We start from the raw sequence: 13449 nt of genomic DNA, 5'->3' as shown, positions 1-13449 counted from the left end.
CTCCGTCCATCCCTCTCCTCCGTGGCTGCAGAAACCCTCATCCACGCCTTCATCACTTCCCGTCTGGACTACTGCAATAGCCTCCTTTATGGTTCACCCTCAACAATCACCAATAAACTCCAATACATTCAGAACTCCGCTGCCCGTCTACTCACCCATTCCCGGACCCGTGACCACATCACCCCCGTCCTTTACAAGCTTCACTGGCTCCCCATCTCCCAGAGAATCCAGTACAAAATCCTCCCCTTGACCTACAAAGCCCTCCATAACCTGGCCCCATCCTACCTGGCTGACCTCCTCTCCAGACACACTCCCACCCGCAACCTCCGCTCTGCTGGTACCAACCTCCTGACCCCCCCCATCCGGACCAAATTTAGATCCTGGGGGGACAGGGCCTTCTCCATCGCTGCTCCCACCCTCTGGAACTCGCTACCTCACACCATCAGAGACTCCTCCTCACTCACCACATTCAAAACATCACTCAAGACCCACCTGTTCAACACTGCATTCAACATTTAACCCACAGCATCTAACCCCTGACTATCTCGTCTCCTTCTCCCTCCTTTGTGCTTTGAATATTTCCCTATTGATTCTTCTTTTTTTGCAATTGTCTTTATGTTTTGCTATGCATTATGTTTTGCACTCTGTCAAAGTGTCTTTGGGCTTCCTGAAAAGCGCTATATAAAATAAATGCATTATTATTATTATTATTATTTTATTAACTCGCATAGCTTTGAGGCCTGTTTTGTAGGCCCGTGGTGTCTTGCTCTCTCTCCCAGTTTTATTTCAAATCAAATTCGATATATCATTTCATTTTTCACAGTCGCTAACATAGTTTTAGTCTTTTAGACTCGGTTGAAAAAAAACGGGAAGAAAATCCGATGAAAGTTGCCGTTTATAGAACGAAATGAATTCTCAAACGCCTGTAACTTCAAGGCCATTGAGTCTCTCTCACGCCTTTATCTCCAATCTAACTCACCATATGATTTCATTTTTATCGATGGTTTTGGACTCGGTGTCAGCAACGCGGGAAAATGCAGAGATATATTTTTTAAAATACACCATATCACCGCCCACCGCCCAACCGCCAACAACCGCCCAACCGCCAACAACCGCCCAATATGTATCATACACCGCCCAATATGTATCATACACCGCCCAACATGTATCATACACCGCCCAACATGACAGACGGCAACATGTCGACATTATCGCTTTTTCTTTAAACCGAGTGAGCCGAACCGAATAAACCGAGTGAATTCACCGTTTACTTTTGATGACAGTCGTCACAAAACGACATATATTTCTTCGTTTTTATTTCATTCAACATTATTAGCCGGAAGTAAAATATGGTTCAGGAAATTACCGAGAGATATTTCTTCGTTTCTTTATTTATTAGTTATTTGCGCATACACTTTAAATAGGTTTATTTGAAATCTTTAATTTTCACAATGTAATATATTTGTCATTTGATGATGACGAGACACTTCCTCTTGACTCGTGACAATTCATGCGTTGCGTGGAAACTTCCATTTCCAAAATGAATGACACAGTCGATGAAGAACGACTCGGTGTCAGCAACGCGGGAAAATGCAGAGATATATTTTTTAAAATACACCATATCACCGCCCAACACCACTCAACAGCCAACAAGTATCATACACCGCCCAACATGACACAGACCGCAACATGTCGACATTATCGCTTTTTCTTTAAACCGAGTGAACCGAGCCGAACCGAATACACCGAGTGAATTCACCGAGCGAATTTCATCCATTCCACCGAGTTTCATGAAACCGAGAGATATTTCTTCGTTTTTATTTTATTAGTTACCAGCAGAAGTACCCAGCGTTGCCGGGCGGGGGAGGGGGGAAGGGCACGTACACTTTAAACATGTATATACATGTGGGATGTGGGATATATACATGTGGGACATGTGTACGTGTGTGTGTGTACGTGTGTGTGTGTGTGTGTGTGTGCGTGCGTGCGTGTGTGTCGATGTACGTGTGTGTGTGTATGTGTATATGTGTGTGGGTGGTGTGTGTGTGTGTGTGTGTGTGTGTGTGTGTGTGTGTGTGTGTGTGTGTGTGTGTGTGTGTGTGTGTGTGTATATGTAAACATGGGCCGGTGTGTGTGTAAAGTGTGAGGAGGTATTGGAGAGGAAAATGCAGAGATATATTTTCTAAAATCGCGCCATGATGATAAACGAAAATACACCGCCTAAAATAACAGTCGACATCTATCTATAATTCCAGTAATCTCTGTGTGTGTGTCTGTGTGTGTGTATGCGTGTGTGTATGCGACCGCTGTTTCTCGACAACCACCGGTCCGATATACTTGAAACTTGCCAGGTATATTGCTGGGGACCCGAGGATGTGCCTTTTCAAGGTTTTAGATTAATCGGAGAAGTAGTTACCGAGCTATGTCCAAAAAACGATTCAACCAATCAGAGAGCAGCGAGCTATCACGTGTGCCGAATGTGGCGAACAGACTCTGCCTCGGACGGCACATTTGAGAGCGTATTCATTTATTTCACGTTGGCAAACTATGTTGCCATTAAACTATGTTTTAAAACTAATTAAAACTAATTTGCGATTCATTCGCTTTCCTGCGCGTTTGTGCACGCGATGGCGATTTCTTTACCAAACTCCGCAAGCCGTTCGCTTTGGACCAAACCATTTCATGTAAATAGAGGGGGGGGGGGGGGATTGTCACCGTACTCGCAAGCCGTTCGCTTTGGACCAAACCATTTCATGTAACTAGAGGGGGGGGGGGGGATTGTCACCGTACTCGCAAGCCGTTCGCTTTGGACCAAACCATTTCATGTAAATAGAGGGGGGGGGGGATATAATTTTAGATATATATATAGTACGGACATGCCCTAGTATATTTAAAATTCGTCACACACATCCATGCCCGTGGGATTCCCACGGGTGGGAATCCCACGGGCATGGATGTGTGTGACATTTCGACATATTGAGTTAGATGCGCCTGCACATTCAGTTATATAAAATGGTTACTGGCAATTGATCACATCCACAAACGATGTAATCCACACAATTTATGTACTTTACATAACCTTAATAGGAATACATGCCTGTGTAGATGGGAATGACATATAATTCACCGAAAACGTTGAAGCAACCGCATAATATTACGGTGATGTTTAACTCTGAGTGAGAATAGTTCTAAATTTTAAAAACTTTCTTCTGATATTTGTGATTTATTTCAAACAAACTGTATTTCCCATCTACACGGGCATGTATTCCTATTAACGTTATGTAAAGTACATAAATTGTGTGGATTACATCATTTGTGGATGTGATCAATTGCCAGTAACCATTTTATATAACTGAATGTGCAGGTGCAGCATCTAACTCAATATGTCGAAATGTCACACACATCCATGCCCGTGGGATTCCCACGGGTGACCCCGCTAGTATATATATACTAGCAGAAGTATCCGGCGTTGCCGGGCGGGGGAGGGGGAGGGAGGGAAGGAGAGGGGCGGGGGCAGGCAGGAGAGGAAGGGGAGTGGGTCACGTTTCTGAGTGAATGTGGCTCACGTTTCTGAGTGAAGTGTGATGCCGATCAGGAAGAAGAAGAAGCCATACTACCAAATTCGTACACTTCCGGAATTGGTTGATTTATTTGTATTCAAATGTCTGGGAATTGTTTTGTAATTATTTATGGGAATGTGTACTTGTATATAACTGTCATTATTTTAAAAAGGCTTCGGCACTATCAGGCGATTTTTTTTTAACTCCAAAAAAACGAACTTTTTTTTCCCAATTGTTTTTGTTTGTTTTTTTTTTGCCTAGAACACTCCCAGGCACTCACTGATGAACCTCTGAAAGTTTGATGAAGATCTGTTCAGCCATCTCTGACTAAAACGCGGACACACACACAGACAACTCGTGTTTATCTATCTATAATTCCAGTAATCTCTGTGTGTGTGTATGCGACCGCTGTTTCTCGACAACTACCGGTCCGATATACTTGAAACTTGCCAGGTATATTGCTGGGGACCCGAGGATGTGCCTTTTCAAGGTTTCATATTAATCGGACAATTACTTACCGAGCTATGTCCAAAAAACGATTCAACCAATCAGAGAGCAGCGAGCTATCGCGTGTGCCGAACGTGGCGAACACACTCTGCCTCAGACGGCACATTTGAGAGCGTATTCATTTATTTCACGTTGGCAAACTATGTTGCCGCTATGTTGGCGTTAAACTATGTTTTAAAACTAATTAAAACCATTTCATGTAAATAGAGGGGGGGGGGGGATTGTCACTGTACTCGCAAGCCGTTCGCCGTTCGCTTTGGCGTTGCGAATGGACCAAAACATTTCATGAACCAAACCATTTCATGTAAAGCGTTCGCCGTTCGCTTTGGCGTTGCGAATGGACCAAAACATTTCATGAACCAAACCATTTCATGTAAATAGAGGGGGGGGGGGATATAATTTTAGATATATATATAGTACGGGCATGCCCTAGTATATATATAAATCGGGATTTAAATTTAATTCAAAAATTGATCCAGACATCTATTCTCTTTCAAACATTCAAACCGACAGAGGTAGTTATTTATCACAGCATCTGTAGAAGTTTCACCCTTTTACTCAACTCCGTTTCGCTGTTGTTTGGTGGAGCAAAAAGTCAACTGACCTTTAGAGATATTTAGATATATAATTATCAGTGTGTGTACTTGGTGAATCTGTACTATGATTCTTGATATTGTCCAGAGCTAGGAATTTGACACTTAAAAAAAAAAAACATTATAGTTTATGTTCCCTTTGTCTATCAGGTTGAAATAGGTCATGTGACCAGCAGAAGCAGAAACAGAGGCAGCTGTTGAAATGGAGGATGTTTCATTTTGTACAGATAAGAAATTTTCCCAACTTCAAGAAGGATGCAGCTGGCTATCAAAACAACAACAAAACAACACTTTTACATCGACCCAGCTGATCTGTCAAGGACTTGAAAACAATCTCTGAGCTATTGAAGAGCTTTAGCAAAAACAATTTACAATAATCGAAATAATTTTATAATAATAATAATAATAATCAAATACCTGCATTTTAATTTAATTTTAATAATTATAAATTCATTCAATTAATTGAATCAATTATTAATTCAATTCAATTATTTAATTCAATTAATTTCATTTAATTAATTATTTCTGCATTAATTTAATAATTCAATTTTAATAATGATAAATTTTTTAGCAAAGAATGCAGACCAAGATAAGCACTACATAAGCCTCTGGATGACAGGGCCATATATATATACCTGGGTGTCTGAAGTTCTGGAGAGCAAGCGAGGCACAGTCAGCCAAGGAAGACCTGGATAGAGAGGGAATAGATGAGTTGGGGATAGAAAGAGCTGGTTCAGTCAGAGTGGACACTTTACAGAAGCAGATAAAATAATTCCGTAGAGTTACAAATGTTGAAACAAACAACCAGTCATCGGTGAGCCTTTCACCCCAGCAGGGATTACTCTTGGCATAAAGAGTTAAAACAAGGGAGCCGAGTCCGTTTCGAAAGGATAGTAATAATAATGTACGGCGGGCATTGGAGATTAAAGAAGTTAAAATCAACAACCAAACACAGATGGCAGTCTTAGCCTTTGTAGGGCCTTGTTGAAGATTTTCTCAGTGTTCAAATCCCTCATATCGTGATGGTGAAGTAGTTAACTTGAAAAATAAATAAAGAAAGAAACACAATTTAAACATCCGGCTGTTGTCATAATCCGGTCGTTAATGATAAGAGTATCATTTACAAGGAGACTTCAGCAATTCAAAACAAAATATGGAACTTATTACATCTGGGATTGTGCAGTATTTATTTATTTAACGTTGATCTTGAGCTCGTGGAGAAGCTGTATATGATGTAGTGGGTGCAGAACGAGGACATTACGAGATATCAATGTACCTTAACCTGGATTACATGGACATTATGAGATATCAATGGACCTTAACCTGGATTACGTGGACATTACGAGATATCAATGTACCTTAACCTGGATTACATGGACATTATGAGATATCAATGGACCTTAACCTGGATTACATGGACATTACGAGATATCAATGTACCTTAACCTGGATTACATGGACATTATGAGATATCAATGGACCTTAACCTGGATTACGTGGACATTACGAGATATCAATGCACCTTAACCTGGATTACGTGGACATTATGAGATATCGATGTACCTTAACCTGGATTACGTGGACATTATGAGATATCAATGTACCTTAACCTGGATTACGTGGACATTATGAGATATCAATGCACCTTAACCTGGATTACATGGACATTACGAGATATCAATGTACCTTAACCTGGATTACGTGGACATTATGAGATATCAATGTACCTTAACCTGGATTACATGGACATTATGAGATATCAATGTACCCTCACCTGGATTACATGGACATTATGAGATATCAATGTACCCTCACCTGGATTACATGGACATTATGAGATATCAATGTACCCTCACCTGGATTACATGGACATTATGAGATATCAATGTACCTTAACCTGGATTACATGGACATTACAAAATATCAATGTACATTAACCTGGATTACATGGACATTATGAGATATCAATGTACCTTAACCTGGATTACATGGACATTATGAGATATCAATGTACCTTAACCTGGATTACATGGACATTATGAGATATCAATGCACCTTAACCTGGATTACATGGACATTATGAGATATCAATGTACCTTAACCTGGATTACGTGGACATTATGAGATATCAATGCACCTTAACCTGGATTACATGGACATTACGAGATATCAATGTACCTTAACCTGGATTACGTGGACATTATGAGATATCAATGTACCTTAACCTGGATTACGTGGACATTATGAGATATCAATGCACCTTAACCTGGATTACATGGACATTACGAGATATCAATGTACCTTAACCTGGATTACGTGGACATTATGAGATATCAATGTACCTTAACCTGGATTACATGGACATGATGAGATATCAATGTACCCTCACCTGGATAACATGGACATTATGAGATATCAATGTACCTTAACCTGGATTACGTGGACATTATGAGATATCGATGTACCTTAACCTGGATTACGTGGACATTATGAGATATCAATGCACCTTAACCTGGATTACATGGACATTATGAGATATCAATGCACCTTAACCTGCATTACATGGACATTACAAGATATCAATGCACCTTAACCTGGATTACATGGACATTATGAGATATCAATGCACCTTAACCTGGATTACATGGATATTATGAGATATCAATGTACCTTAACCTGGATTACGTGGACATTATGAGATATCAATGTACCTTAACCTGGATTACGTGGACATTATGAGATATCAATGTACCTTAACCTGGATTACATGGACATTATGAGATATCAATGTACCTTAACCTGGATTACATGGACATTATGAGATATCAATGTACCTTAACCTGGATTACGTGGACATTATGAGATATCGATGTACCTTAACCTGGATTACGTGGACATTATGAGATATCAATGCACCTTAACCTGGATTACATGGACATTATGAGATATCAATGTACCTTAACCTGGATTACATGGACATTACGAGATATCAATGTACCTTAACCTGGATTACATGGACATTACGAGATATCAATGTACCTTAACCTGGATTACATGGACATTATGAGATATCAATGTACCTTAACCTGGATTACATGGACATTATGAGATATCGATGCACCTTAACCTGGATTACGTGGACATTATGAGATATCGATGTACCTTAACCTGGATTACGTGGACATTATGAGATATCAATGTACCTTAACCTGGATTACGTGGACATTATGAGATATCAATGCACCTTAACCTGGATTACATGGACATTACGAGATATCAATGTACCTTAACCTGGATTACATGGACATTATGAGATATCAATGTACCTTAACCTGGATTACGTGGACATTATGAGATATCGATGTACCTTAACCTGGATTACGTGGACATTATGAGATATCAATGCACCTTAACCTGGATTACATGGACATTACGAGATATCAATGTACCTTAACCTGGATTACGTGGACATTATGAGATATCAATGTACCTTAACCTGGATTACATGGACATTATGAGATATCGATGTACCTTAACCTGGATTACATGGACATTATGAGATATCGATGTACCTTAACCTGGATTACGTGGACATTATGAGATATCAATGCACCTTAACCTGGATTACATGGACATTACGAGATATCAATGTACCTTAACCTGGATTACGTGGACATTATGAGATATCAATGTACCTTAACCTGGATTACATGGACATTATGAGATATCAATGCACCTTAACCTGGATTACATGGACATTATGAGATATCAATGTACCTTAACCTGGATTACATGGACATTATGAGATATCAATGTACCCTCACCTGGATTACATGGACATTATGAGATATCAATGTACCCTCACCTGGATTACATGGACATTATGAGATATCAATGTACCTTAACCTGGATTACATGGACATTATGAGATATCAATGTACCTTAACCTGGATTACATGGACATTATGAGATATCGATGTACCTTAACCTGGATTACGTGGACATTATGAGATATCAATGCACCTTAACCTGGATTACATGGACATTACGAGATATCAATGTACCTTAACCTGGATTACGTGGACATTATGAGATATCAATGTACCTTAACCTGGATTACATGGACATTATGAGATATCAATGCACCTTAACCTGGATTACATGGACATTATGAGATATCAATGTACCTTAACCTGGATTACATGGACATTATGAGATATCAATGTACCCTCACCTGGATTACATGGACATTATGAGATATCAATGTACCCTCACCTGGATTACATGGACATTATGAGATATCAATGTACCCTCACCTGGATTACATGGACATTATGAGATATCAATGTACCTTAACCTGGATTACATGGACATTACAAAATATCAATGTACCTTAACCTGGATTACATGGACATTATGAGATATCAATGTACCTTAACCTGGATTACATGGACATTATGAGATATCAATGTACCTTAACCTGGATTACATAGACATTATGAGATATCAATGCACCTTAACCTGGATTACATGGACATTATGAGATATCAATGTACCTTAACCTGGATTACGTGGACATTATGAGATATCAATGTACCTTAACCTGGATTACGTGGACATTATGAGATATCAATGCACCTTAACCTGGATTACATGGACATTACGAGATATCAATGTACCTTAACCTGGATTACGTGGACATTATGAGATATCAATGTACCTTAACCTGGATTACATGGACATGATGAGATATCAATGTACCCTCACCTGGATTACATGGACATTATGAGATATCAATGTACCCTCACCTGTATTACATGGACATTATGAGATATCAATGTACCTTAACCTGGATTACATGGACATTACAAGATATCAATGTACCTTAACCTGGATTACATGGACATTACAAGATATCAATGTACCTTAACCTGGATTACATGGACATTATGAGATATCAATGTACCTTAACCTGGATTACATGGACATTATGAGATATCAATGCACCTTAACCTGGATTACATGGACATTATGAGATATCAATGCACCTTAACCTGGATTACATGGACATTATGAGATATCAATGCACCTTAACCTGGATTACATGGACATTATGAGATATCAATGTACCTTAACCTGGATTACATGGACATTATGAGATATCAATGTACCTTAACCTGGATTACATGGACATTATGAGATATCAATGTACCTTAACCTGGATTACATGGACATTATGAGATATCAATGTACCCTCTCCTGGATTACATGGACATTATGAGATATCAATGCACCTTAACCTGGATTACATGGACATTATGAGATATCAATGTACCTTAACCTGGATTACATGGACATTATGAGATATTTAAAGTGTACTTCAACATGAGATGGCTATCGTGACTCGTGAGTGGACAACCTACATGTTGTCCATGACATTTGAAGTTGGATTCCCTACATATCACGAGCCACAGGTACCAATAGGAAACGCCAAATCTCAGCTGTTGGTGAACTGACTTAACTCATTCTCGGATGTGAAAGAAAGAATGTACAAGAAAAACTCATTCCGTTATCTGTGTGATTTTGACGCCAGGCTGCAGATTTCCTGATCGTCCCTTGTACAATTAATGTTGTGAAGACCCCTCGAGTATTTAAATTCCTTTTAATCGTCAATGCACGTACTGTACTCGGATTTTAACAAAATATTGAGTAATTAGAGCTGGAGCCAGTTTTATTTCTTGCAAATCCGTTAATCCTTGTATATTATAGTAATGTTGTATTAAATAAATAATTAAATGCATTATACTTACAGCTGGTAAAGGAATAATAAACATTCTCAGTAAGAAATATCGTATGTTCAGTATTAATCAATCAAATTTTTAATAATTTAAAATTAATATTATTTTACCACAGTATTTTGATTTTAACGAAATCTTGTTGGATTTCTCTCCAAGAGGAATGAATGAATCGGCGAATGAATAATTGAATGAATAATTTTATGGATTGCTAGAACAAAGAAGACCTAAAATCTGAAGAAGGAGTTATTAAAAGAACAATGACCCACCGGCGGATTCCTCGAGAGTGTGAGGAGATGAAGGGAATGACAGAGCCGTGAGGGAGAGACAAATGAAGAACGCCGCCGCGCGATGCATCATTCCCATGGCAGACTCTCCTCGCAGACACCTCACTCTTGTCTGTCTCCCTTCCTTCTCCTCCTCAGCGTCCGCCTGTCTCCCCGCATGTTTAACGCGGCGCGAGTCGTCTACTCTTCTTCCTCGCGGTTAATATCTCGGCGTCCACGTCGGACTCGTCCCGCCTCTTTCGCCGCCTGCATTTTCCCTCCCGCGGAACGATCCAAGCGCAAAGAATTCCCTCAACGACCCCGTCGACTTCCAGGGCAGCTGCAGGGCCGGTACTTATATATAGATTCACGTTTATACACTGTACTGAAACACAGACGCACTGCGAGCTCAATAATGCAATTGTCCGTCTTTGTTGTCGAAGACGAGTCGTGTACCCCATAAAGAACCGTGTACGACTCGGGACACCAACGGACAGACATCGCTCAAACAGCGCAACATTTGAAAGGTCCTCTTTTTGAAAAAAACGGCTTTTTAAAAATTATTTTCAATACACTTCGGTGGATGGAATTCAAATTGGTGAAAAAAATAATTTCCCATTATATTATTATTTAATACTCGTATATTACATTACTTTTATATTGAGACGTATTGTATGGTATTTCTAGCCATGTTTTAAATAATACATTATAAATAATATATCCCCAAAAAAACAAAACATTTTTGTTTTAATATTTGAAAATTCAAATTTATTAACGTCTCAAATAAATTTTGAGAGGTTAAATAATAAATTTAAATGCCTTGAAGCGTCTTGGACAATTTGTGGGTTTCTCTTTCCGAGAACCTTCTGAATGCCCTCTCGTACTTCCTTCGATTATGTGAAATACAGTGGAGTGGCCTTGAATATCGGCGGCGAACTTCTGTGAAATAATGTCAAAAAAAAGGAAAAAAGAATCAACTAGATGGCATTCATACAATATTTACCCTGTGCAGTCAACTCTTCTGTTTTTGAAGGGTCTTTGTCTTTGATGCAATATGGCTGCCAGACCACGTGAGCGATGACATCATAAATTTACATTCTCTAATATAATTGTTGCGTAGATCACGCTCAATAAATTTCAAACTGATCAGACTAAGCTTTGTCCCTGTCAAATTATGACGTCATAATTAAGGCACTGATGATGTCATCATTATCGTCACTTATTCCCCATGCGGAGTTCTTTACAATGAGCCACGTTTCAATTTTTTCCATGGAGCGGTTTTGGAGATATAGAGGTGCAACGTATTTTTTGGTTTTTCCAAGATGGCGCCTGTACCACGTGACCTATGATGTCATAATTATAATTAAAATATTCTACAAGAGGAAGTGCTCCCATGGTGAAAAGTTTGTGTCAATTAGACTAACAGTTCCAGCGAAAAAAAAATTCTCACACTGATCAGATCATGCGCTGTACTTGTCGAATTATGACGTCATAATAAAGGCACCGATAACATCATTAACATATCTTATTCAGCATGGGGAGTACTTGACAATGAGCTTTGTTTAATTTTTTTTCCCATTGAGCAGTTTCTGAGATATGGAGGTGTAACGTTTTTCCAAGATGGCGTCCGTACCACGTGACCCATGACGTCATAATTATGACTAAAAAATCTACAGGTGGAGGCGCTCCTATGGTAAAATTTCATGTCAATCGGACCAACGATTGCCAAGAAAACGAACTTTGAAAATGCAGACACGTACGCCACACGTACGCAACCGAATGCCTCACCCTGCTTTTTGCTTCACGAGCGCAGGGTAATTAATCCATCCACTTATTATTTCAGGATGTACAAAAATGTTTTTTAATATTTCAGGGAATTTTGTCTGATGGATTCCTCTTGACAAATGCGAAAGGATCTTCAGTCGAGAAATGTGCGAGGCGTCGGGCCAACGTCGATGCAACGTCTGGAATGGAACTTGAAATATGCAGTTGTGAATGGAGAACGTCCACATATTACGTACGATAATATGGCGGATACTTTGAAGCACCCCCTGTGTCCCGCCGTTCATCCACACTCGCACGCACCACATGTACCGACGTACGCACCACTCCGACCCAACCATTCTCGTACTGCTTAAACGAGATTAACTACGAAATTTCCTGGAATTGCATTTGGCTGATGAGAAATATTCTCCGCAAGGATTTGAAATGAATTTTTTTTTAATGTGTAATCAGATATGGGCGTTTTAATTTAATTTATTTTTGAAAAATTGCCTTTTGTTTCATTTGCAAAAGCGAGGCAGTGCTTTAAATCATCACATCAGACACTTAGGGGATGGGGGAATCACAGGGGAACAAAGGCAGATCATAGATATGAACCTACTGATGAATCTCGACATGCTGATGGGAAACTGTGTTTCGTCCGAGGGTCCAGGGAGACTGTACGAAGGCTATCTCATTAAGAAGGAAGGACAAATGCACGTGAGGGCAGTTCGGGTCAGAACAGTGGCGGTTGGTGGTATTTCCAGAAAGCGTGGGCTGAGCACCAGATGGGGCTTGGGAAAAGTAATGAAATGGATGACGGTGCCATATTGTAGCGCTGATTATCCTCGATAGTCAAATGTGACATTTTTGTTAATTTACAGTAATTGTCAATTAAGCCTCGCACTTCCCGGATAGCCTTTACCCTACACGGGAGGGTAGTAAAAAAAAAAGAAAAAAAAGTACA

At 39.6% G+C, this 13449-nt stretch overlaps 1 protein-coding gene across 1 annotated transcript in view; it reads right to left on the bottom strand.

Moving 5' to 3' along the window:
• LOC137418084 (disintegrin and metalloproteinase domain-containing protein 12-like) overlaps nucleotides 1–10934 on the bottom strand; it is a 108561-nt gene extending 97627 nt beyond the window's left edge. The window contains exons 1-2 of the mRNA XM_078769882.1: nucleotides 10725–10934; nucleotides 5296–5348 (exon numbers count right to left, since the gene is read on the bottom strand). Coding sequence (XP_078626008.1) covers nucleotides 5296–5348; nucleotides 10725–10821 — 150 coding nt within the window. The 5' untranslated portion in view covers nucleotides 10822–10934. The remainder of the gene's footprint in view (nucleotides 1–5295; nucleotides 5349–10724) is intronic.
• Nucleotides 10935–13449: the final 2515 nt, after the last annotated feature.

Source organism: Myxine glutinosa, chromosome 1, assembly GCF_964187855.1.
Source record: "Myxine glutinosa chromosome 1, kmMyxGlut1.1, whole genome shotgun sequence".
NCBI lineage: Eukaryota > Metazoa > Chordata > Myxini > Myxiniformes > Myxinidae > Myxine > Myxine glutinosa.
The sequence above is the reverse complement of the archived record's forward strand: the minus strand, read 5'-3'. Positions and strand labels throughout refer to the sequence as shown.